At 41.4% G+C, this 27,300-nt stretch overlaps 1 protein-coding gene across 1 annotated transcript in view; it reads left to right on the top strand.

The window, feature by feature from the left end:
• The window catches only part of VIPR1 (vasoactive intestinal peptide receptor 1), an 851,558-nt gene that overhangs the window by 648,405 nt on the left and 175,853 nt on the right, over positions 1 to 27,300 (top strand). Inside the window, exon 7 of the mRNA XM_078665320.1 lies at positions 12,715 to 12,868. Coding sequence (XP_078521446.1) covers positions 12,715 to 12,868 — 154 coding nt within the window. The remainder of the gene's footprint in view (positions 1 to 12,714; positions 12,869 to 27,300) is intronic.

Here is a 27,300-nt window from a genome sequence, read left to right as displayed (position 1 = left end):
ACTTTGCTTCTCAAATTATTTTGACCCCATACTGATACTTGGATTTAGTGAACATTGCCATACTTGCTGCCCTCTACCAGACCATCATAACATGCACCCACAGCTTTCTGCTGCTCAAAAAGAAGAAGGAACGCTAAGTAGAGACACATATTTAATACAAGAAAATCCCTGGAGTGTTATGAATATTAGCGTGGACAATTAATTTTAGTAAACCAAGCCATTATTATTTACCTGTGTGAAAACTGTGTTTTGACATGGTTTACTTACTAGGCATTCCTTTGCCAAGTGCTTGATTCAGAGAAGACCACGAGGTACCACATTCTTTTATGCTATGAACTCATAAATTGAGGGCGTGCAGCATTAAAATTATATTGCAAACTATGCTAAGCTCACCAGCTATGCATCATGAAGCTGAAAAAACTTCAGTAGCATGTTAACTTTCCTGAAGCACCTATTTTTGAAAGATTTTTCTACGCCAAAAGCTGACACCTATTATAAACTGCAAATAAGTAACCGATTTAAAACAAAACAGGGAGGAAAAAGGAGTTCTCTTCTAGGAGCAGCCAGAGTAATTTAACAAGCACTTGCAATGCAATAGGTCTCACATTTGCGGGAGATTAAGCTATTAGCATTGTACATGACAATTCCTTTTATTTATGTTTTTAAAACCAAAACATAAATAAAAGGCATTGCCATTTACAATGCCAATAGCTAAAACTAGCGTGAATACATGACCTATTGCATTGCACATGCTTGTTTCACCTGTGTTTTAGATTCTAATGTCCATAGATAAGCGCAGGAATGAAAGGAGGTGACCAATGGCCGGCCTTAGCCACCAACAAACAAGAACGGCTTTCATGCTGCTTCTGTGGGCTTTAGGAGGTATTCCTGGGCATAGCCTCAGTAAATACCCAAATGAAAACACGGAATATGGGGAAAAGGAATAACTTCACGAGAGAGCCCTTGTGGAAAATCATAGACTCAGTAAAGGAGAATTGATATCTCTAGACCTTCGGTCGTGAAGTCAGATTTGGAGGCTGGAGACAGACAGACTCACAGCATCCGATTATGCATGTGGCAGAATCTATGGTGTATTAGAAGCCTCTGCTGGAGTAGGCCTGTGAGTTTTAGAAGAAGCAATAGTACTTCTCACTGCACAGGAATTTGCGAGGAGAGGGCATGGTTGCTTTTTGAGACCTGCTTCATCGGGGAAGAGAGGCATGTCTGGAAAGTGCTTTGGGCAAGATAATCAAATACGTGGGGAATGGTGGCGTGGTGGTCCAGTGCATTGGAGAGGGATACCTGTTGGGAATATGTTCTGAATTTCTAAAATTACAGTGGACATGTCTGTTAAAAAGATCACACAGCAGATGAAATGGATAGCACCACTCAGAACACCTTAACATTTATGTATGAGCAACAGCCCCCCATCTCTTTTTCAGCGGATAAAGGACTTTCTACCTCCATTGTACCCATATAGCATACCATAACAGCTTCAGTTTTGTGCAAATTAATAATTGCATTTTACTTGACTTTTCAATACCTTTGCACCCTATGTCTTGTGCTCATCATCAGATTAAAGCTTTCTATCTCTGCACCAGCCACGGCTCGTGCAGGGCGTTACACCGGGCGGTGACGTCAGGCAGAGGAGGGGCAGGGTGGGGGGTTGTAAAATGCGGGATATGGACGATGTCAGGTAAAGTACCGGGGAAAAAAACGAATTTCGTTCCGCGCGCTGCATCACATTTGGCCCTGCACGAGCCGTGGTTGCTCTGCACCCTTCTTGTCCCTGAGTTGGATCTTGTTCACTTCCAAAATATTTTCCTAACAATATTATATCATTAGGCCCCTTGGATATGTAAATATTAGTCTAGTTCACCACATCCATTCATGAATTCACTGATCAAATTTTCCTCTTATACATCACTCATTAATCCATCTCCTCAATCACTTATTTATCAATTTGTTCAGTAATAAATGTACCCAACAATCCATCCTTATACTCATTCACCCATTCCTCCATCCATCCAGGATCTTACTGTGGCACCCATTTATCCAGCCCTTGGCTTACGCTCACATCCATTCCCTTATTCTTCCATACAAACACACATACAGACAGAAATATTTTAATATTTAAAAACCTGTACTAGTAGACACTGTCAATGTTTGCTAACATTATGCTGAGTCATGCTCTTGCTAATGTTTGCATACTAGGGTCGATCACTTCTGGGGGCGTGGCTTGTATTGTTGATAATTAACTTGATGCACATTAATCAAATTTAGGGTATAGCACTTTGAGGAGAGTACCTTCATGGACAATGTTATGTGATGACTATTGGCATGGGTACTAGCCATGGGTGAGTGTATGCCATATGTGTACTATAAGGTAAAGGGGCCTACAAGGGGTTTACTTAAGCACACTCAGTCTGAAAATTCAGGCAATGATATATCAAGGTTCCAGCCAGTAACCTGAAGTTAAACAACCCTTTTGAAAGTGTTTTCTGCTCTGATCAGATTCACTGTTCTGCTTATGGAATTTTTGTTTGGAATAGATGTTTTCAATAATGACTTGGAGGTACTAATAGCATAACATTTCTTTAGAGACCTTGGTCATTTTTGTATTTGTTTCAATCTTTTTGTACCCATTTACACTTATATTACATACATTTGATTAATGAAGATTCAATACCCTTTGCATCAGTATCTTTTGTAGATCTTTCAGGAAGAAATTGAGAACTAAAGTAGAGATTGTTTAACTGCAGGTTACCGGCGGGAACCTTGTTATATCATTGTATGAATTGTTAGACTGAATGTGCCTAAGTAAATCCCTTGTAGGCACCTTTACCTGTTAATACTTAATTTTCCCAAGCCTCCAAGGGTCGATTGGGTTGCCCACTTTCTTTTTCTATATGTGTGTTATTGGCATGATGCGGCAATACCCTGTCTTAGGTACTCACAGGGCATGGGGTGGAATTAAATAACCCAAAAAAGCCACTGGCAAACCAGGTTCATACAGGTCAAAGATTTTGCCTATTGCTTTAGTGTCTTAAGTCCCAATCCACCGCAGGATTACATTTTTAAATCCCCCAGGACCTCTGTTTATTTGGATTTCCTTACAAACTCACAGGGTGTCAGACAGAGGCCAGCGGCAGGAGCAGGGTCTAGTCCAGGTCCAGTTGTCACTGGTCAGCTGAGCAGTTCCAAGAAAGGTCTCATGTAATTTGATCCAGAGGTCAGGCGTATAATCCTTGGAGTCCACTTCTATGTCCTAGTTACAAGCTGGAGTAGGTCACCTAAGAGGAGCTTCAGGGCTCCTCTCAGGTAACAAACAATACACTTAGTCCTCTTCTGTTGTTCCAAAATTAAGGAGTATTCTGAAGGGAGTTCCTGGACATGCCACTTTTATACCTGGCATTAGCTATTTGCTGGGACTGACTCCTGGGCACCCTCTAACCAATGGTGTATAAGTTCCCAGGCCTAACCCTATCTACTTTGGGCCTTTTCAAGATCACAAAAGTCTTCAAACACACTAAACTTGGGCTCTGATGGGTGGAGTTGTGTGTAGGGGACTGTAGTATGGTAATACAGTTTGAAGCAGGCATGGTATCCTTAATAAACTGAAAGAACAAAAGAGTGGTAGAACAAAGCAGGGTTTTCCAGCAACCAGAATGTAGACACAAGAATTGTTTTGGCTTCCTGTTTCCTTCCCTTCAAGTGCATCCCCAGGGTTATACATAAAACCCCAGAGATATAAACCTGGTGGGATGAAGCTGGTCCTTCAGCAACCGGACAGTGGATACATAAGAATGCATATTTTGGGAGGTTCAGAAGAGTCTTTTCTGTCCAATCAGGCCAGTCTATTGTTTGCTCCTGGTAGGAATTTCACACCTTTTTCATCTCTACTTAAAGGCTAATAACTGGCTGGCTGAAGTGGGAGAGCAAATGTAAACTAGCTTCTAGGAACTTCAGGCACGGAAAAGGTAACTTTCTAAAAGTTAAATTTCCTTAGTGTTTATTAAAAATCTTGCTTCACCATTGAATTATAGTCAGTTATTAGCATGCTGCTCTCCCAATGAAAGAGTCAAGATTGAATCACATCAAGTCCTTATGCCCGGGCTGTATCATGATTTGCTTTAGTGGTGTAGTACATCATACAGCTCGAAAGCAGTGAGCATGGTTTACCTCCTTCTGTTTCTGACCTAGACAGTCTGAAAATAACGCATTAACTCAGAGAAATATGGAGTTAAATGAATTCACTTTATGCCCTGTGGGCTCACAAAAAGTGCACTCAGCTCTGCACAAGCAGAGCCCATCATGACAGCCTTCTGATTGAAGAGCAACAAAGGCTGAGCAAAAGCGTAAAAATTCTTAAAACGTTCACAAGCACAGTAAAAATAAAGACAATTGCTACTGGATCAAAGTTTTTCCTTGACAGGTAAAGTTCATCAACATCCAACAGACCAATTCAAAGCTGAATTAACTCTAAGTAGTCACTGGGCTATAGGGAGCAAACTGCAGATCACTGGCAAGACCCAATAGGCTAAAACTGGTATGAGGTTGCCTCTTTCAGGTTCATAGGGATCATGACTAGATGGTTCAGGTTGGACTGTACCTGCTGAAGCAGGAGGAAGCCTGATTTTCATGAAGGTGATTCTTGTCTGGAGATGTACAGAGAGCACAGACAATGGATTGGTATGTGGGCTATGGTAATTTATACTGGACGAGTTCAAAACAAAAAATCTAATCACCTCTTTGGTTGTCTCGCTGTGACGAGTACACCACAACAGAGGGACTGTATTCTCTGTGCCTTAGGAATCAAGATCCACCTCATTGACATGGTTTAACAGGCCAAAACCACTCTGGGGTTTAATGTTTACCATACAGTGAGGAACTGATCTGGCAGTTCAGGCTGAACTTTTCCTAGTGGAGCAGAACCAAGCCTGATTTTCATGAGGGTAATTCTTGGCAACAGTAACAAAGTGGGAAATGAAGGACGCACTGAAATGCAGCCACAATAGGTAAAAACATGTCTCAGGTTGCCTGTTTCCTTTCCAATGCGCCTGTCAGGCACTTTGGCCTAGGCTGTACCCTCTGGACACATTCCAACCATCGACAAGACACTATTTTTTTTTCCTCACGAACTACTAGGAGCAAGGGGCAGGGCTTCCTAAATGTTGTCATTTTGAATAAAAGCAATTTAATGAAGAGCTATATGTGAAAAAAATGTGTGGCTTAAAACTAAAGCCTAACAAGAAGGGATATCACCACTACCATGAAACAATCACAACTTTCATTAGTTCAGGTGAGAAGCACACCTACATCTCTACCTCCATGTAACATCTCCAAATACACTGATCACAAAATCATACATGACATGACTTGTTTCAAAACTGTGGCACAATGGGAGTTGTTTGGAATGCCTAATTACAAACCTCCAAATGTTTAGGGTTGTTTCTGATATTGCCTCTATGTTTTTTGACTCTTCTAGCAGCGTCCCTGATCTGTGAAATCTGAATTTTAAAATTGCATGTCCAAGCCTGGCAGTAAGGATTATGTTTAGTGTGTAAAATGATTTAGAATATATTTCTTTGGTTTGCTTTCTCTTGGACAAAGCAATTTCTCATCTAACCATATTTGTCTGTGTTTGCTTGTTCTTTGAACATTTTCTTTTGAGTGAGGGAAAGTTATCACCTCTCCGCTGCTTGGTATAATCAGTGTCCATATTGTAACAAAACTGTAAACCATTTAGAACGCAGTACTCACAATGTGGATTGGGACAGCTGCTTAACAAAGCTGATATCTTTTTGAAACTGGAGATTTAATTCAGATGAAGCTTGTCTGAAACCAAGAGGTATAACAAAACATGCAATTTCATAATGATAATCATGTCTACATCAGTTCTTTAATCCTGTTATGATCTGAAAGGGTAGTGGGGGAGATAACAATGCTCTAGAAGAGAGCACTCAGGGTATATGTACAAACCCCTATTGCCACCACGTCACTTTTAACGACGATGTGGTGGCGATAGGGGCTCAGCCTTATTTACAAGGCAGCGTTAAGCTACTTCAAGTCAGCGTTAAGCCATTTAACGCTGTGGCTTAAGTGTGGCAAGTGGACACCTGTATATCACACAACTGAATATATCACACTAGCATCTACCATGCACGGGTACGTAGCCTCTACATGAGTACACAAAATATAAGAGTGCGCCCAACATGCACCTGATATATACATTTTCTATGCATGTATGTGTAAGAAAACAAAGCTAAACTTAATAGCAACTGCTTTGTCAAGTGCAAATGAGGCATAACATTGGGACTGATATGTCATGGTAAATTGCTTCAAGTGGACACACCCACTATTCATGAGAGGAGTTCCGTGGCATTAGAGTAATTTCGTGGTAGATAATAATTTACGTTGTTTTAAATATTGGAGACACTTACCACATCGGAGGGGGGAGGTGAGGAGGCCCCCACTGCAGCCGCCACCGCCAGGAGTCAATTTCTGCTGTCCATCGCGCCGCCGCCCCGGGACTCCATCTCCCGGCAGCCTCAGCGGCGGCGCTGCTATCACGAGAGCGCCAGGATGCGCCTTAAAACTGCGCTCTGCTCCGCATCGCGGGACGCCGGGCTAAGCCCGGGCAAAGGGCGGGCCCTCTACGGCCCTCAGAGGCCAGAGGAGGACGGGACGGGCCACCCCACTTGACTCTTTCTAAGGAGGAGGTATAGAGACGCTTTAACTCTTTATTCATCTCGCATTGTACTGCCTATTGTCATTTTTGGAGTTCTTTATTCCATTAACCATGTCCATCTGGGAGGAGCTGAATACCCTGTGTGGCACAAAGTACGTCCTGGACGTATCAACCCCCCCTATAATGGGTAGAGACGTTGACCAACTAAACGGCACTCCACGGGATGTACCTCTATCTCCCAATAAAGTCCAATCTCAAGTCAACACACTGTCCTGGGGTTTAAACTGTAAAAGGAAGCATGATGAGGAAAAAGATAATGACAATGAGATTCAATCTAACGCTCATAAATCGTGCACCAGCCCTTCATCAACCCCCTCTAACCCAACTATATCTATGTCAGATAAGGCTGTGAATAGAACATACGACCCTGTATCGCCCGTCCAATTGTCCTTACTGGCTCAGTTTGAGAAATTGTTAATATCTGCAATATCACCTCTGGTCACAAAAATTCATGATTTGGGGGACAGGCTGACCAGCATTGAAAAAACACTTAAAAAGAACTCTCTACCAACTGAAAAACTGCTATACCTATTTGCCCTAATCCTCCCATCAACCACGAAAAGCTTAAGTACTCTGCATGTAGGAAAGTCCAAACTCTTGATTCCCCTCTTACCACACCTATTCCAACTGGCCCTAACGTTACTTTTAATCCCGCATTCGTACCTCATAGATCTCCCAGGGTCGCTCTAGAAAGAAGGCACCGCATTAATCTACCTCCCGAAGCCGCCCCATACGTGACTGTCCTCTCTGGGGTCCCTGCACTTAGCCAGGGCAAACTCGAAACACACCAGGACCTGCTAAATAAAGTCATTTTTTGGCTAAAACATAACAGACCGTTGCCACCTGACCTAGATGGTGGAATCATGAGTGTCAGGAGGGTGGGGTGGCTAGGTACGTTGCCCAAAGACATATCGGGGGACTTGATTTTAATCAAATTTAAGAACAGGAACATTGTCCCCTACCTACGATTTTGCCAGCCCAAAGAAGGAGATGGCCCTATTTGCATTTGGGACTTGTATGATTTTTATCCTGGCTCCCAACATATTCCGCTACCAAGACAAATGACAATGACAATGAATTATAATTCTTGGAGATGGGGATCCCGTGTACCCTGTGCTATTAACCCTCTAGCCTCTAATTAGTTCTGAATATACACGAACATTGATTAGCTGACTCGTCACATTTATTTAATCCTGTTTTAATAGTTGATCTTAACTTTGTAATGAAATGTTGAGATATCTATGCATGTATGTATTGTTGTTGCTTTTATGGTTTTTAACTAAAAATCGAATAAAGCTAATCTGAATCTGAATATTGGAGCACACTCCAGACTGTTGAGGAAGTTACCAACATTTTGTAAGACCTATCTGGTCACCTTCGCCGGCCCTAAGTTAAAAGTGCACATTTAAGGAGTATGAGTGTCCATATGTATAAGAATTACAGTCTCCTTAATTTTCACAGGGTGGGTGGGTGAAAGTAAGTCTTGTTGTGGAAAACGTTCTGGGGTCAGAGATATTGTTTCATTCGTTTTGATCTTTTTCAATTTCCTGATTTAAATTAATGTCCCTGACATAAGTCATGCATTTCATAAATGATGCCACATTTCATCATCTGTCACTATCTTAAGAGGATCTTGTTTTTTTAATACTGTCTAGCCTCGACTTCCAAACTAAAGCCATACATCATTGCATTGCTGGTTTAGTGAATTACAGAATGAGGCGAAAATAAAAAAACTGAAGTTGTCATAACCTACAATTGATGTAACTTACAATTCGTATATAAATTGAATGCTTTGGCTATGTCTTTTTTGTCCCTCTTGAACTGGATGCACACTAAACTTGTTTTAACGACATTAATACATTCCAACTGTGAGTTGGTTACCTGCTTCCTGAAATAAAAAACGAGTTGATTTAACAGGAAACGGAGCCCACAATCAATTAATTTCTTCCATTATGTAGACTAATTTCTTGGAAGGGTAGGCATCACATTGTGATTGCACTTTGTTAATCTATCAGAGCAGTAGGAATATACTTTTATTTATTAGTCAAACACCTAGCTCCACACATGATAAAATAAATAGAATTATAAACAAAATCATGCTATCAAAGTTGATTTATGTCGTACAGTAGTAACTAAGATGAACAGCGATATTTCACAGTCCTGTGTTTGAGAGTTGAATTTATTCACATTTCTAATTGGAGTGTTACCACCTAGAATATATTTTAACCCAGTGCTTATACAAAGTCAATCATTAAAGATCATCGTCGGCGTTTCTTAAACAGAGTAAAGATTGTGCTCATGACATTAGGCTCCCAACTAATGATATATAGGTCTATTATTTCTGCTTATTATCCATTTTGGCACTATATAGATGAAAATGTGTCCTGGCTTATTAGCCTTCTATGGTGTCACAAAGTCTTTTAAATTTAACTTGTGGGATACAATATATCATTACACATTAGTAAATCTCCTAATTAAGGACAAAAGTGGTAAAGATCTATTACTCCTCCCTCCTCTCTCTTCCTTCCTTCCTTCCTTCCTTCCTTCCTTCCTTCCTTCCTTCCTTCCTTCCTTCCTTCCTTCCTTCTTTCCTTCCTTCCTTCCTTCCTTCCTCGTTATTCAGCGAATATCCAAGAGCCCTAGGCATGCTGGTGATTGTAGCTACACTTTCCCTGTAAAATGCAACATACACACTCCTTTTGTTTGAAAACCCAAAACTAGCTGAAAGAGACCATCATGACATGAAATTATTCTAATGTTTATTTAATTAAATGAAGCAAAAAAAATGTATAGCACTTTGCACTCAATCTTGAACTTCAAGAAAAAAAGGAGAAAAATGAAAAAGAAAAATAAGTAATAAAAATAATTGTTTATATATCATGTTGTCTGCTATTTGACCTGTTATTGGGTTGTTCCGATTTCTTGGCTAATATTAAGGACCCTTTATTGGGCCATATGTAAAAAAAACTTTAGACAGGGCTCTCCTCTGTTTCTTTGTTTATATAGTTTTTTTCCCCCGCAAACCCGCGAACCTGCCTATATTCCTTTTTGGGGGGCCCCCTTCTGTTTGGACTGCACAGTTCTTATGCATGCTACTCACACTTTATGCGTCTCATGCACAATTCTGATCCTGCACTCCATGGTTTACCCATGCATCAATCAACTTATAAATGGTTGGTTATGGCTAGCGTGAAATGTTGAGCTCAGAATGCCTGGTCTCACAATGCAATATATTTAGCTACTTACTTTTCACCAACTAAAGGGTGCATCACTGGCTCTGCTTGTGAAATATCTTATATACGATGGCTTCTTGCACATAGCATGTCATTGCACACACATAAGCAGCCAATGCAGCCAGGTGTACTTTGGGCGGGCTTCAAATGTACGCATTACATTTAATCACCGGGTTTTAAAAGCATAATACTTGAATTTTGCTTTTATACTGTGTTATAGATGATCCTCTTTGTAAATGATTTAAAGTAATTATACACTAAAGACGATATGATACAATGGAACAAGGTTGCTTTCGCTTTCTCCAGTACCTCCTGCTGGCCATGTAAGATGGAGTACTGGGTCATAGTAACTTGTGTTCTGTGTGTTGCTTGATTAGTAATGAGCTTGTGGATTAGTCCTTAGTCAATCTGAGACCTTCTAGTGCTCCATGCTGTGTTTTAGCTTTAGGGGTTTGATTCAGTCTTTTGGCTTTCATTTGCACTCTATGCTGGGCATGGAATGTGTGATGTAGACCCATGGCCATGCTGGCGTTTGTGAGTGCCTTTTGTTGGGTTGGAGTTTGGGTAATAAGGTCTTCTCTTAGGCTCCCTGCTGGAATAGAACCTGTTCACTATGCCTTATTCTTGTACTCCCTTATGTAGGGCATATGAAGTATAATACCATGAATTTTGAGAGTATTCCTTGCTGAGGCTGGAGTTGTGATTTAAGTCTTGGACACTCACATCTACTCTCATGTTCTGTGCTGGTCCTGGGGCTTGAGATATAGTGTGCTGGTCATTTTGACTTCCTCTTGTACTCCCTGCTGTCCAAGAAGTGTGAGATGTTAGACCGTTGTCATTTTGGATTTTTAGGTTGTGATTTAGGCCTTACACCACACAGTTTCGCGTGTACTGCCTGTTGGTTTGGAGCTGGAAATGGTAGCCCACATTGTTTTTCTTTCCTTTGTCCTCCCTGATGGGCATAGAGTTTGGAGCATTAGCCTTCAGAAACTGTGGTGTGTGCAAGTACTGCCAGTTTTGCTTAGAATTTGTTCATTTAGCTTGGGTTTTCAGTTGTGCTAATTGGTTAGAGATTGTATTTTAAGCCTGTGGTATTTTTTTTATCTTATGTTCCGTGCTTGTTTTTGATGCTTATAGTTTAGGTCTTCGTCATTTTCTTCCTATTATGAACTATGCTGAGTTTGGAGGTTGTGTATTAAACCGTATACTTATGTTTTTTCTCGTGGACTTGTAGGAGCAGGTGAATTGGGTCTTGACTATTCTGGTCTACTTTTGCGTAATTATGCATTTGTTGATGTAACTTACTATATTTTTATCTGCATGGTGTTTGTAATATAAAGTTGATTGTGGTGCAAAGCCTTAACTATCCTGGCAAGAAGTATGCACATCCTTTGGTGCACTATAATGGATTTGGAGCTTTGTAATGTGTTATATCTTGGCTTCAGCTTTTCACTTCCAGAAGGTTATGTTCTTATTTTTAACAAGGTCGGTAAGTTGACCTGGTCATATATTTTAATTTTCTATTCCATTTTGTGTTTTTTTTATCATCTTCATGGTTCATCTGAGAGGAGTGACAGGTTAGCTGCATAATTTTGCTTTCTGGCTGGCCTTCTCATTGGGGAAAATTTGGATGGCTTGTCTATTCATAGATCATTTACTTGATTTTTGTGTGGATTGGAACAATCCTCTGCTGGGCAATAAGATGACTCAATGCAGCTTTGGCTTGTGACCAGTATTGCTGGGTCACGGTCCAATATTGGTCTCTCATTCCTGGAGATTTTTAGGCTTTTCTTTTGGAAATGACCTCGGATTTGCTTATCATTCCCATAAGCTACTCTGGCTAGGTACCAAGGTGCTTCTTCCTTATTTATTTGGCCAATTGGGAGTGAACTCACCATTTAGTTCTTGTCTTGCGTTGGTTGTTCTGAGATTATATTTCCCATTACAGAATTCAGTGCTGGCAGTTGAACTGATTTGGCTCAGACAGGATGAGGTTTATGTCCAGGTCTACCTGCCTGCTTCTTCATGATATGCAACGATCTTATTCATTTGAGTTTTGGAAATGTTGTCCCTTTCAATAGTATATTTAGTGATCTATTTTGCAGAAAGATCATTGGTAGTTGGGAGATTGATGTCCTGGAATCTGCCTTAATTTTGAAGTCGTACACTGAGGACGGGGTTGAGGAGGCAATGTGCAGATTATTTTCTGGTAATATTTGTTGTTATGATTACTTTCTTCATACTAGAAACTTACGGCCCACCCGCCTTATCATGATCATGACCTTGATCTCTAGTGCTTGGGGTTTGCCTGAAGGTCTCAGGTGTCTGCCCTCTTTAAGGACCTTGTAAGAGTGATTACCTGAGTGAAGGGGCAGAAAGGCATTAGAAAGAGGCTAATTTCAATTTGCCACATGTTTGGGAGGAGGCGGCAGAACTTCTGATAGCAAATACTGGGATGGGGAGGGGTTGAGGAGGCAATCAGAAATTTACAAAACTGATTCTACTTGAGTAAATTTTCATTTTTTTAAAGGACGCTGCTCTTTTACACAAACATTATGGTTTATAAATGAAGTAGGCAAGTCGATTGTAGAAAATGCTTGACAAGGAAGTGTAATATTGTCAGTTACTCCCAACATGCAATTCTTGAGTGTGAAATTCAGCAAGCAAATCTGAATCCAATTCTTGCACCCATAATGCAATTCAGGCTAACTTATCCTTCTTGGTTTGCAGGTTGGTTGCAAGGCAGCAATGGTGTTCTTCCAATACTGTGTGATGGCCAACTTCTTCTGGCTGCTGGTGGAAGGCCTGTACCTGCACACTCTGCTGGTCATCTCCTTCTTTTCAGAGAGAAAGTACTTCTGGTGGTACATCATGATTGGCTGGGGTAGGAACTCTCTTTCATCTTGTAATAATACTAAATAATATTCTTGCTCTTAAGGGATTTATGTTGGCAATCTCACAGTAATGTATATTTGTAGAGATGATTAGTGGGGAATTTTAGGAAAATGTTTAGTTTGCTTTGTGTTTCTTTAAATATTAGTGCCATGCAGACAAGTCGTGGAAGTATACAACTTAAAGTAATTTATCATTGGCATTGAATTTGTATGTTTGTATATGTGTAGCGTTAAACACATTCACCATAAACTTTTTCAACCTTTTTCAGTGCTTGTGACAGAATGGCTACTTTTAAATTGCATCATAATTGTGATCTTAATAGTGCGAAAATAAAGTAGATTTACTAAATAATATTGTTCTTTCAATTTCCTCTTCATTTAGAACAGTAACTTTCCAAATTCTTTGGTTGAGAGCAAGCACTATCTATCAAAAAGTATCCTCAGAGATGTGTCACAGGTGGAGCGAGGATTTGTTTGGCCAAACAATAAAACTTACTTTGACTTTGACTTTGTTTGAATGACTTCTTGTCTGTAAAGACAAGCACACTCACACAAGCAAACACACAAACGCGCACATATACACAAACACCCTCGCAGACACATGCATGCACACACTCACCACAAGCCCTAACACCTCCACCTGTGCTTAACACTGGTGTATCAACATAAAGTATTATCCTGATTGGTCAGTATTATCCAAAATTTGAGGGTGATGACATGGCGTAGGCCTGACTTGAGCAGTAGATTGCCTCAGGATGCCAGCTCACTCATATACTACTATCACCTCATCTGTGCTAGCTCATCACAAACTGTGTATTCTGATATATTGTGCCTTACTTTCATAACGTTTTCTAATTTTTTTTAACACCGATTTACTAGCTTAACGGAATGAACGTTCACAAATTACAGTAAAAAAACTTGATATCAGGGTTTCTTATAAGTACACATGGAAGTGGCATGCGTCCATCTCTTCTCCTTTTGACACATATGCTCCAGTGGTGAATGGTCAACTTTAACACTGGTGAGGCATAACAGCTGCCCTGAAATTCATCATGTGAGCAAGCAAAGCAGCAACTCCAAGTTCCCTCAGGGGTTTTAGGACTCCAACCCAAGAACATATTGAGAAATATTGAATCAACTGATACAGCTTGCAGTACGTTTCAAAGTTTTAACCCCTTCTGTGCTGATGACAAAGCCAGCTCGTCATGGGCGTTACCTGCGCTACGCGGATGACGAGCTGGCTTTGTCATAAACAAGCCATTTTTTTTTCAGCGTACAGCAGGAAAACGCGGTAGCGCGGTAGGGGTTAAAGGTGCTATAGGCCATTTTGAAGCCTAAATATTAAAATTTAGCAATACTTCTTCAAGGAGTGCTAAATAATAATGACTCTCGTCATGCTTTCTAATTGACTGTACTACAGCACCAGTAATGTCTGAATTGATATGTAACTTACTCCCCCACAGTCCTACTTGCCCTCCACCAGTGGTGGCCGGTACGGCTTGTGGGTGGTGGGGTGCACGGGTCGCAATGTAAAAGAAAATATATATAAAAATAAACACTTACCTTGCTGCTGGGTTCTACCTCTCTGCTCCTGCTCTCCTGCGTCCGACTCCAGGAACAGAAAGCACAGCCAGGCTCCCCTGACCAATCACAAGTCACAACGCTGCAATGATATGTGATTGGTCAGAGCGTTGACACGTCACTCAGCCAGGGGTTGGAGGGGAGGGCAAGTACTCCACGCAGGCTGTAATGCAGCCTGCATGGAGAACAGGGAAAGTATGCATGACTGTTTTGGGAGGCCCATTAGTCATTACGCACTTAGGAGGGTTCTACCACTCCTCTAACTGTTGTGCAGCCCCACCGCACCCTCTCACCCAAAGCTGCTGCATGAGGAGGACAAAATAAAATGATAATAACATTCAGTTATTCTCATTTTATTTCTTCCTTTCTTTACTGCTGCAGGGTAGTGGGGCAACACTCCCCCACCTTAGCACTACAGTGCAAGGCTGTACCCAAGCAGAAAGGACTTTATGGAGCATAAGACAATGGTCTACATGTGATAATATCTTGCCTCAGTCGGACAGTCTTTCAGAGGAGCTGGCGTGATATGGGCTGGCTCAGGACTATTTCATCGGACTATTTAGAGGTATTGGATCTTCAGTATGCCCGTAAAGTACCCTATTTTGCACAGTATTGCCTACATTGGAATTATTTCCAACCTCCCAACATGTAAAATACTTCTCACTGACTTTACTGGAGTAACAGGTTTAAATCCAGCCTGTACCAATCAACCTTTCATCCTTCTATGGTTGATAAAAATGAGTACTATTGAGTTGGGTAATAATAAATATCTGTGCTCTTCTAGAGCTGAAACTGATGCAACCTGTCATGTACCCAACCATGCTGGTTTTTCATATGTGCCTAGTATATAAAGAAATACTTAGCTTCCAAGGCCTCCCAGATGCAAGACAAATATGTAAGAGACCACACCAGTCCTACTTGCTTTCCAAGGTCACTAGCCAGTCAGACACTTGTTGAACCGTGGAAGATGAACGTTCACAGTCTTGCGTGCTACAAAAGGGCATGCCCAATCAAATCAAACAAACATCAGGATGCAATGTGTAACAGCGCTGGAAATTATCCTGTTAGAACTGCAAACTTCTGCCGAGTGATTGGGCAAACGCTGGGCTACAACTTAAGGCTCTATTTGGATTTCCTGCCATAACGAAGATATAGTCCCACACAAGTTGATTTATTTGTCCTTAATTTTTTTGTTATGAGGACCTATGAAAATTTTTAACTTACTGCATCTACTGTTCAAAATTTGAATGGTCTGCTTTTAATACTGTTACTGAAAACGCTCAAACCACTGTCTGTCCTGATGATGACCGCATAGTCATCCAGCAGTCGAAACGCCGTCGACGCATTCTGTGGCCACACACTGTGAAAGACACATTATATTTGTTTTTGTTGTTCTTTCTATAGATGCAATGTTTGTATGTTAGCCACGTGTTTGGCGATATGAATCTGTTGCCTTAGTTTTGCCAACACCCTTGTTAATGAGCGTTTTATTGGATTTGTAATGTGTTTTTATCTGAAAATTGTATGTCTAATACATTATTAATACTTTTCTGAATTGGGTTTTGAAATATAGGCTTCTTTCTTTCTTTCTGTTTTCTTCTCTTCTTTGTTTAGTCGAATGCAAATTTTGTAGTTTTAATTTGTAGTTTGCTTTTGAAATTGTGTACCTGAACCTTTTGTTTGGTGTTACTAACACTAAATAAGGGCAGGATTAACAAACTCCAACGTGACCTCAGATTTGGTTGATTAATTTTGCCATTTTATTGAAACAAGATATATTGTTGTTTTGCCACGTGGTATCACCTACGGTAATGAGGGCAATCACCAATCTTGAATAATTTCTGTACACATGTAACATCGGTGTATAATCCAACTCATTAGAAGGCACTGTCATCCTGTGAACAGAAACTCTACCATTGGTGCTCCAAGACAGTGCCTTACTTTATTGTCTCAGCACCAGCTTGAAATGACTGATTTCCTCTAATGGACTATGGTTTAAATTGTATGGAGGTGGATAAAACCAAGGCATAGCCACAGGTCCTAGTACAACCCAAAAAACAGCTGTATAAAACAACTGGAGTGTAGCATTCATAATGAATAGTATGGATGAAATTAGGAAATGTATCCTTAGAACAAACAATGTGGGAATGGTTCATCTAATTACTACTAAAAAATGCTCAGAAAAACGGAAAAAAGAGAACGCAGAAAAATAAGAGTTACCGAAAGTTGAGGCAGAAGAAATACGTGTTTCGACTAGGGGTGGGCTAAATATCCCATTCTGCCGGAAAAATTGGCAAAATGTTTGGCGACTCCGCATTGCTGTTGTAAAGTGGGGTCCGGGCAAATTCTGCCAATCGCCTCGTGTGCAGCTCCAGAAGGGTAGGTTGGATAGCAGGAGCAATATTTGGCATCCTCTAGTGCGATTTCTAGTCGCTAGGAGGACATCCGGTGAGGTTTTTCTAACGCTGGCGGTCCCAACCATTTGCAGTCAGAAGGCTGTGGCTTGAGCACAAAATCTACTTAAGCAACAGCAAAATCAACTGGTGTGGCTGCGCTCTCTGGCATGCCGTGTGGGGCAGTTCACAGCCCAACGTGCATATTTCCGCCAAAAGGAATCTTGAGGAGTTTTAATGTAACTCCGCAGAATTCCGTTGAATCCAATTCCACAAATTCCGCCCACCCCTAATTTTGATGCCTAACCAAATGAGTATCAAACAAGGAAAATTACATCAATACACACAGTAGAACCAGTATATAAGCAAAAAACAATAAGAACCACTTCGTAAACACTATGATTGGATTAAAAAAACATATCAATTTGCATCATTTTGCTGCTGCTGCCATCAACAAATAGATATTACTCCATCTGTTGTCACTGAAATGTTTTGCACAGGTATCAAAATGGAGCAAAGTGATTGTGAAAGCACTGTTAAAATGTATGACGCATTGCTTATAAATCAGTTTAAATATGGTACAAAAATGTTCTTTTATGTAAACCAAATAGTGTGAAATCACTTTGCTCCATGGTTTCTAAGGTGAAATGCTTATGTTTTTAGGGAAAATGTATTATCCAGTTTTTATCACAAATGCATCAAAAATGGAGAAGTGGATTTGTACAATGTCCCACACAACAGTGCAATGTTTCAATATGTTATATACTTTTCATAGGACGACAGTAAACTGCATGTATACAAGTCATTCACCAATTAGGAAGCCCATCTTATTTTATTGATAAATCACAGAAATCCTATGAAAAAAATAATTTGAAGAGAATGCTGTGATCCAAAATCTAAAAACACTTAAAATTCCATAACTGGATGAAGGCGAGTGATCTATTATTTCACCATGATCTAAAATAAGCACCCAAGAAGTTTACTTTGGGGGCTACAGCCTATGCATAGCTAAAGCCTATATACACTTCGTGAACCTCTACAATGAAGTAGAGTTTAAGTGCATTCACAAATGTTTTAAAATAGTCTTGCAATAGTTTTGTGATCATGGAACCGAAATGGATCTGGCATAATGTCTTGAAAACAGGGGTAATGCGCGCCAATCTACCTAAAATATATAAGATGTGTGTTTGTAGGAAGAGGTGGCAATCGAAAAATTATTTATAGGACAAAAAAACAGACTCAAACCACAACAAAAATAGAATGTTTTCATTTCAAATCCTGCAAACGAGTAAACTACACATGGGTAAGATTATAGAAATAGTGATTCCTGTTGGTGTTTGGACATGCTCAGATTAACTGTGAATAGAATGTGCCTTTATAGGAGACAGAAAGACTCCTGGAAATTCTTTGTTTTGTCACGGAGAAAGGAGGACGTTGTGTTTCCTGGTCCAGTGAGGGGTTCTCGTGAGAGGTACGGACTACCCTCGTTTTCCTGTGATGCAGTTTAGGAGTCTTAGAATGGCTATGTTCATCGAAAGGCAAGCGGTTTCAAGTCCTGAATAACTTTTAAAGCATTTCAATTGTGATTTTCTTGATTTTTGCAGACACAGTCGAGGACGCTGGACGTCAGAGACTTTGGCTTTTCCCTTTCCCTCCTCCTCTAAAAACTATCGGCCCCCCCTGGCTGCCTCCCGCCGTCCCGCTGGTCCCAACAACTCACCAGCGCGACCGCCAAGCGGAGTGTGGGCCGGGGACTACAACTACCGGCATCCTCTGCGGCAGTTGCATCAGCCGACAGCGCCAGGCGGCGCATAAGAATGGTGTAAGCCCCTGACAAGTGGGATTTCTTGATTTTTGCGGACACAGTCGAGGACGCTGGACGTCAGAGACTTTGGCTTTTCCCTTTCCCTCCTCCTCTAAAAACTATCTGACCCCCCTGGCTGCCTCCCGCCGTCTCGCTGGTCCCAACAACTCACCAGCGCGACCGCCGAGCGGAGTGCGGGCCGGGGACTACCACTACCGGCATCCTCTGCGGCAGTTGCATCAGCCGACAGTGCCAGGCGGCGCATAAGAATGGTGTAATCCCCGCCTCGCGGGACGCCGGGCGAAGCCCGGGCCAAGGGCGGGCCCGTTTAAGCCCGTTAAAGACCGGGTAAGACTGGACTGGGCCGTCTTATTTACATTTGCACCGTGGAACTTACTTACCACTCCATATTGGACAAATACTATCTTACATATTGTATTAATCTTGTTATCTCCCTAACCACACTATGTCAACAAGAGGTACCAGAAGCAAAACGGCACAAGGTGCTGCCCAGATAACCGGCCCAATCGACCAGTTCATCACCAGGGCTAACGAGGCAATTGACCAGGCCATAATCCTGTTAGAACATAGGGTATTGCAGAATTTGGCCTTGGCCAAACGGTCCTCAATGGGCTCTCTTGCCGCTGCTAAGACACCCACACGTCTATTAGAACCCGGGACTCTACTGGAAGTACGAGTAGAAACACACACTGTGTCAAATACGGTCGATCTTTCAGCATCTTTAGAGTTTTCAGACTCGCAATCATCTATGCTATTAGAAAAAACTCCTGTTCCTTTTGCGAGTCCGACCTTGAAGGATTCCCCTATAGTATCAAATAGGGGATTAAGGGAGGGAGCGATACCTAAACAGAAGAAATCTAAGAAATCGCATAAAATGAACAACCCCAAGAAACATCCTAATCATAAAGCCTTACCTCCCATTCAGACCTCAAGACAAGTAGGTCCATCTCAGAGAGAGTTGATTTCTACACCGACTGGAATAATGAATTTATCCCAGAATGTAGCAAACATTAGTGCAAATAGTAACTTGGGTGGAGGGTGTAAAATCTGCGGTATAAATAATCAATTGCTAACTAGGTTAGGGGAATTAATTAAAATCTATCTTCAACCCATTGAACAGTCCCTGTTAAAGATAGAAAAACAGATTGCAGCTTTGACCACAACCCCAATAATCCAAAGGGGGACGGGTCCTGGGCAAACAGTGGTGCAAAAAGTAAACAATAAACCTATTAAAGCAGGGGCACAAGCCTCAAAACCAGCCACTGACACGCCATCTGTACAACAAAAGCCCTCGGCCACAGCGGTGAAGCAGGGTCCTGTTACTACAAAAACTCTAGCCCCCCCTAAAATCCAGACGTCCAACCAACCTAAGCCTCCAGGGGTACTAGATACCAATACAAGGCCCAGGGGTAGGGCTGGACGCCCAATACACTTACCACCAGAAGCAAGTCCCTATGTGGTGATTAGGACTGGTGTTCCAGGGTCCCATGGATAGGCAAAGAGCCGAAAAGAATCCTGGGTGACTGCGTAATTGTCAATTTTGAAGATCCAATCACAGTAGAGCACATCTGCTCCCGGGGTATGCCAGTAACAAACGATGGGATAGATACCAAAAGACTCTCCTTCTTCTACCTGCCAACTCCCCGTTATAGAGAAGGCCCAGAATGGAACTGGACCCACGTGGGAAATTGGGATAGGAGAAGAGACTGGGTTGATTGGTCTGGATACGGAGGGAGAGATGCTGCCCACCCCTTGGGTTGGAGAGGTATCCCACTTGCAAACAGATTCGACTGCCTAGAAATGGTAGATTGACCATCATCGCCTACTAGTCAGGAAAGCACTGGTCTCCCGCTCTTGGAGTCTAAATCCGTACAATCATCTACCTGCCCACTGAGACCAAGTTCTACAATTGGTATCCTTGATAAGATGATAGACTTAAAATTAACAATTTCCTCCTCCTCAGTAGAAATAACCTCTAAACCACCATTGTTGGTAAACGCAATAAAATGTATTGAGTTATCTGGTAATAGGGGAACGAAGCCCCACTAAGCCCAACGGATCCAGACTTACTGCTAGAGAACTCTATTATCTCTGATAATCCCTCTGAATCACCTCCTATACTACCAACATCACCCCCACACCCACAGTCAGGTACCTTAGATCCCAATGTTCCCTCCACTATAAGAGATCCGGTAAACTCTACTCAGACCCTTTCAGTTTTATTTTGGAACGTTGCTGGTCTCCGTTCCAAGATAAACCACAAACCATGGCAAGACACATTAAGCGCGCATCAAATAGTATGCTTACAGGAAATCTGGGCCATTGAACCTATACACATTCAGGGTTATAAAACACACCATGTCCCAGCTAGCATCAAAACTTATGGTAGACCTAAGGGGGGTCTAGTGGTATATACTTCAAATAACTTACCAATCATGAACTTAACTGTTCTCCTTTCCAGTGAGAACTTTCAAATCTTAAAGGTTTCCTTTAATAAGTCCATTCTGTATTTCTTTGTCAACTTTTACAATAACCTCCAGTCCGCCGAATGTATTAAAATTTTAATCGAAATCACATCCTTTCTAAACGAACAAAGGAACAAACACACCTCTCTTATTTGTTATGTGATTTGGGGGGGATTTCAATGTTTCTCTGTGCAATAACCATAAGAATGGTATTTGTGGCCTGCAAGATGATTATGGCTGCTCCCTGACCCATTTCACACATTCGAATTTAGGTAACTGCCTGAATGAGTGCCTTTTTTCACTGGAGCTGGATTACGCGAATGACCTTGTGAATCCAACTGTTGTATTCCTTCCAACTTTTCATGGAAGGGGTCTGTCAAGTGTCATCGACTGTATCCTATGCTCCCAGATATATTAGAGGGTCAAATGAAAACTTTTAAAACAGGCTCAGATATTAGTTGCGATCATTTCCCTAATAGTGTTACCCTGTCAATCAGTAACGTTTTACCTCAGCTATCTAGGGTTAGTTTATTAAACCAACAATCATTGTCCATGGATAAGGTAAACGGCTTCTCGGTAAAATGGTCGAAAGTCGACCCAGAAGTAATTACCGGCAAAGTGATAACTCGAGCCCTTCCATGGATGAATAATTGTCTGGCAATAGATTCTCCACCCCAGTTGATTTTGATTATATCTAGTTTTCTGGAAATTATTAAAATTATTCGGGCAGAATTGTTCTGTAAACAAAAATCCAGAAAAATGGACTCCAAAGGTTGGTTCAACACAACCTGCCGCAAAGCTTTAACTGACCTAAAAAGAGCCCTCCATAATCCAGACAGAGATCTTGCCGAGATAGCTAAACTTACAAAGGTTTACAAATCTGCACAGCACAACCGAAAAAAGGAAATAAAGAAAAATCTATGGACCCAACTACATGAGAGCTGCCTACGTAAAGACAGTTCTCTGTTCTGGCATACGGTCAAATCACCTTTTTTGGTAGATGCCACATCTTCCCAATATCTAGATGTGTCTGTGACTGCCGACGAGTGGGTGACTCATTTTTCAAAGATATTTGGTGGCCCCCCCTCAGATACTACAACTAAGGCTCAGGTGGCAAGCGAATGTACCGGGGACCAAGTATTTCCCATCGACCTTCACTTTGATCACAATGAGGTCATAAATGCATTGTCATCGTCTAAAACTGGAAAGGCCCCGGCCCGGACGGGGTTCCACTAGATATCTTTGTAAATAATATGGAACTCTGGTCACCACTCGTCACCCAGGTAATGGGAGCAGTTACAAAAATCGGCCTAATAGATTCTTGGTCTTCATCTATCCTGCTCCCAATCTTTAAGAAGGGCGAACGTAATAACCCAGCCTGTTACAGGCCCATCTCCCTCCTGGACTCCTTGGGGAAAGTCGCTGGCCGGCTGATCTTGGAACGTCTCCAGGATTGGGCGTCTATGAATAACATTCTGACAGATCTCCAATATGGCTTCCAGGAGGGACTTGGTACTGTTGAACAGGCACTGAATCTAACCCTTCTGATTGGTAAATACGTAGGGGCCACAAGAGGTAACCTATATCTAGTCTATGTTGATCTCAGCGCAGCATTTGATTGCGTGATACATTCAAGGCTGTGGTCTATTCTTTGTGAATTGGGGGTAGATCCTCCTCTAATCCAATTTCTCCGCGAGCTCTACTCGGATGCTACTGCTTGCGTGAGATATGGGATTGCCGGCCAACTATCCCCATCCTTTCCAGTAAACAAGGGAGTTAGACAGGGTTGTGTCCTGGCTCCCTCCTTATTTAACCTTTACACTAACGGGCTGGAAGCGGCAATGTTAGAAGGGAGTCAGGACCTTCCATCCATCAATCACCGCCCTATTCCTGCGCTGCTTTATGCGGACGATTCTGTTATTTTAGCAAGAACATTAATTCAGTTACAAAGACAGTTAGACAAATACTGCCAGTTTATGCTCTCTTTGGGGCTGAAAGTGAATAAAAGTAAAACCTTTGTTATGCACATCGGCCCCAAGGCGAAGAACCCCAAACCAGTCTTTATTGACCAAGTCAGGTTGGAACGCACCAGGGAATATCCTTATTTAGGCATTTTAATGGACGACCGTTTATCCTGGAAACAAGCCATGATAAGCAAAAAGTTACTTTTTCAGAGAGCAACATCTGCTCTTGTTTCCTTCTCGAGAAAATTGGGTAAACCCACCCCAACCGAGTTGCTTAAAATCTATCACGCTAAATGCCATAGCGTAGCAACCTACGGCGCAGGGGTCTGGGGTTATGCCCCTGTAGACAAACTACAGAAGGTGCAAACCGGGTTCTTAAAATATACATTGGCACTTCACCAGAGTGCCCCAACATACGGTTGCCACATCGAGCTAGGTATCGACTACCTGACAGATAACATCAGATGTTGTGGCACCGTATTTGGACCAAAACGCAATGCCACCTAACCCGCACACTGATTACCGATTGCTTAGCTCTATCAAATTGGAGCAAAATCCCCTGGCTACTATATGTCTCCAATTTCCTCAAGGATTTGAACTGTACTATTTACTTCTCTGAGCCTATGACAATGTCAGACATCACTAGGAAAGACCTGAAGAATCTTTGTTTAATCCATCTCAGAGATTTGCGTCTTTCCCTAGAAGTATTTAAATCATCTAATGTACAGATTCTATCGGTTCAGTCAGCTCCTGGTATCCAGCCTTACCTAACATTTTTTCTAACCAATTACGAAAAATATGTCTTGACTAGGTTTCGATTTAACTCTTTTTTTCGCCTTGTTACCTTTCCCAACCAACATGACTGGTCGAATGATTTAATGAAATGTCCATGTGACGGAATGTCATCCCAGTCTTCAATGCATGTAACTTTGTTCTGCATATATTACGAATTCCCCCGCAAGCGATGGATCATTCCCCTTCTACGTAAAATGGGCCTGAGAACTCTGATGAGTCTTCCTGGGCAGGGAGGAAGGATAGGAGCTGACACTTACACTTCAATTATTAGGGTCCTGTCTACACAAAAATCACTTATTTACCTCCACAGATAATCTGGCAGGCGGGAATAGATTGAAAGGGATCCATGTGCACTTCAGAGAGCTATGTTGAAGTCACCCCCTACATCGAATGCACTTTAGGGTGTGTGTACTGGGGCTCTGACTCTACCAAATCAGTACCCTACTGGACCTGAGAAGAACTCCGCTGGAGTTAATACTGCTGTTCTTTAAGGATTACTACTTTGCCTTGACTGACTTTTCTAGGAACTGCTTCTCTGCTTTGCTGAGCTGCCCTGCTGCCTGCTGATCTCTGCCCTGCTGAGGACAAGGACTGGACCTTGCTCACTTAAACCCAGAGTGACTCCAAGAGGTTGCTGGCTTGCCTCCTGTTTACTGAAGTCTCAGGGAGACAAAAGACTTCTTGCAACTCTCCTGGTACTGCTGGACTGGCGCAACTGTGAGTACCACCCTTGCCTGAAGTGCTCCCTGCAGTCCTGTGCCTCAGATGTGGGTTCTGCAGCTGGCTTCTACAAAAACTTCCATCTGCAAGAGAATTTACTTCACATCACCCTTTGATGCCAACACTGAGGCTGCTAGATGACAACAGAACCACAGCTTGCGTGGCTCAACAATGACACATTTCATTCACTTCAATGGAGCTCGATGACGAAGTGGGACCCCCTTTGCGCAGCTCTATGATGACGCAATAGGCTCGCAACGTCACCATTTGCTACAGTCAAAGCATTTCTTCAGCTGGATGTGCCTTTGTCCTGTAGCCGACCAGCTCCCCATTGCAGTTGGCATGAACTTGTATTAGGGATAGTCCCTTGCAACTTCAAGTAACCTTTTGACCACTAGTAACTTCTAAGAACTATTTTTGCATTTATTTAAAAAAAAATCATATCTTGACTTCTACGGATTGGTTTTATGTCATTGTGGTCTTGTTTTACTTAGATAAATATTCTCTATTGTTCTAAACCTGAGTGTGTTGCACAAATACTGTACACATTGCCTCTTAAGTTAAGCCTGCCTGCTTCGTGACAAGCTACCAGAGGGTGAGCACAGGTTAATTTAAAGTGTTTATCTAGCTTAATCTGACTAGTGTTGTGGTCTCTACTAGGTTAGTGTTCATACCTCTGCCAACTAGAGAACCAATTTTGAAACTGTGTGACAGGTGTATCTATAGTAAAAAATGGGACATCATTAAAATGAGCCATTTGCTGCAACTCCATGCTGGAATTATATCCATCATTGCCAGTCAAACAACAAGAATGGTAACTACTAATGAAGCTTCTCCCACATTCCACACCCATAAAACTAGTTTCTCGGATGTACAATGCAATCACCTCCATACCACCAACCAATGGCCAGCACACCAAATCTAGTTGGGAACTTGAACTAGACCGTGCATTAACAGACATGCAATGGATATATTGCTGTGAGCATACTCAAAACATTTCCTCCAGCAACCGTTTTTGATTCCTACACCTCAAGTTCATACATAAGTTACACTGCACTTTCACTGCTATGCTTCGGTAATGCTTCTCCTCTGACTCAAACTTCTGATATTGTGGAACTCCCAATGCCAACTTCTTGCATATGGCATAGATCAGTACCGGAATCAATTCCTATTAGCAGAATCTCACCACTGAACTGCAGGCAATAACTTCCCCTGACCTCAACATAACACACAAAGCCCTACCACAAACCTATTGCACTGGCCCCACTACTTGAAAAACAAAGGGTGACCATGAACTCCAATATTTACCCAATGGCTTTGAGACCTTACCACCTGTGCTGAACACGCATACTTATGTAGCACACTCCTCCCGCTGCATCAAGACCTAAGTACATATGAGGAACACTCCACACATATCTAGCAGACCAATGTCACAGACTCTCATAAACATATCACAGTGAACTTTGAAAGGCTTGCATACTCCAGAGACAAATCACCAGCACATAAATAACATTAAGATTGAAATTGAGATTGAAATGGAGTATAATACTGTATGTCATGTATTTGCATGTCCTGCCTACGTGTCAGAATAGATCATTACATGAATGGCAATCTACTGGATAGGCCTTAACTGTTTGTATAAAATGATAACAAAACTTTTAAAAAACAAATTGCTATTTGAAAATAAATTATGTTTATAAGGTGTATAGTTGTGACAGAATCTTTTGTTTACAACTTATGTGGTAACTCTACTTACGATATTCTACCCAACTGATTAATTTAATTCTATGTTTAGCATCAATGTGCTCTTAGCGGAATTAGATAAACAGGGTCCTGATATGTGCTGTGGATCCCTGACACAATATCATGGTAAAAAATATTGTTGACAAAAAAACTGTAATATAGAAAACAGGATCATCTGTCAGATCAACTGTTTTCTATATTACTAATACCCAGGTTCTGAGGGACACAGGGTCACCCCATTACATCTAATGACAAAAATATTGTGTCAAACACTATGTTTTCCACTATGTCATGCCTCTATACCTATAGTGGTAAGTACCAAAATGTTAGAAAAACATATTGTCGACACTAATATTGTCAAAAATATAAAAATATATCAATTTAATAAGATACAGTTTAACATTGTAAATGGTAAATATTTTAATATATAAACCAAATGTATTGTAAATTAAAAACATTCTTGTAATATTTAATACTATATATATAAATATACACTTACATAAACACACAAACATATATATTACCTACTGGCAGTCGCCAGTAGGTAGTTATAATTAGGACCTAGTTTCCATACGAAAAGCGCTTTCATTTTACCAATAACTTTGGTGCCGTTGAAACGAATCTTCACAATATTTTTAAAATTAGTATGATGCTCAGTTCAGCCTCTGTGCTGAAAGTTTCAGGGTGATTAATCAAGAGGGGGTGGAGAAAAAGGGGGGTTCCCAAAACTCTTTTTTGCCATGAAATTTCCGAAAGGAATTTTTAACATGACTACAGCCCGAACCGCTGGACAGAATTACACCAAATTTGGCAGAGAAGTAGCTCTTGGTCCTTTCTGTACTTTGGTGTAAATTCATTCAGTAATTTTGGAGATATTAAAGGAAACACAAATTTGTATATCTAGAGTCACAAACCCTCTGCGAATCTCACAGTCTT

Source organism: Lissotriton helveticus, chromosome 10 (assembly GCF_964261635.1).
Source record: "Lissotriton helveticus chromosome 10, aLisHel1.1, whole genome shotgun sequence".
NCBI lineage: Eukaryota > Metazoa > Chordata > Amphibia > Caudata > Salamandridae > Lissotriton > Lissotriton helveticus.
The sequence above is the reverse complement of the archived record's forward strand: the minus strand, read 5'-3'. Positions and strand labels throughout refer to the sequence as shown.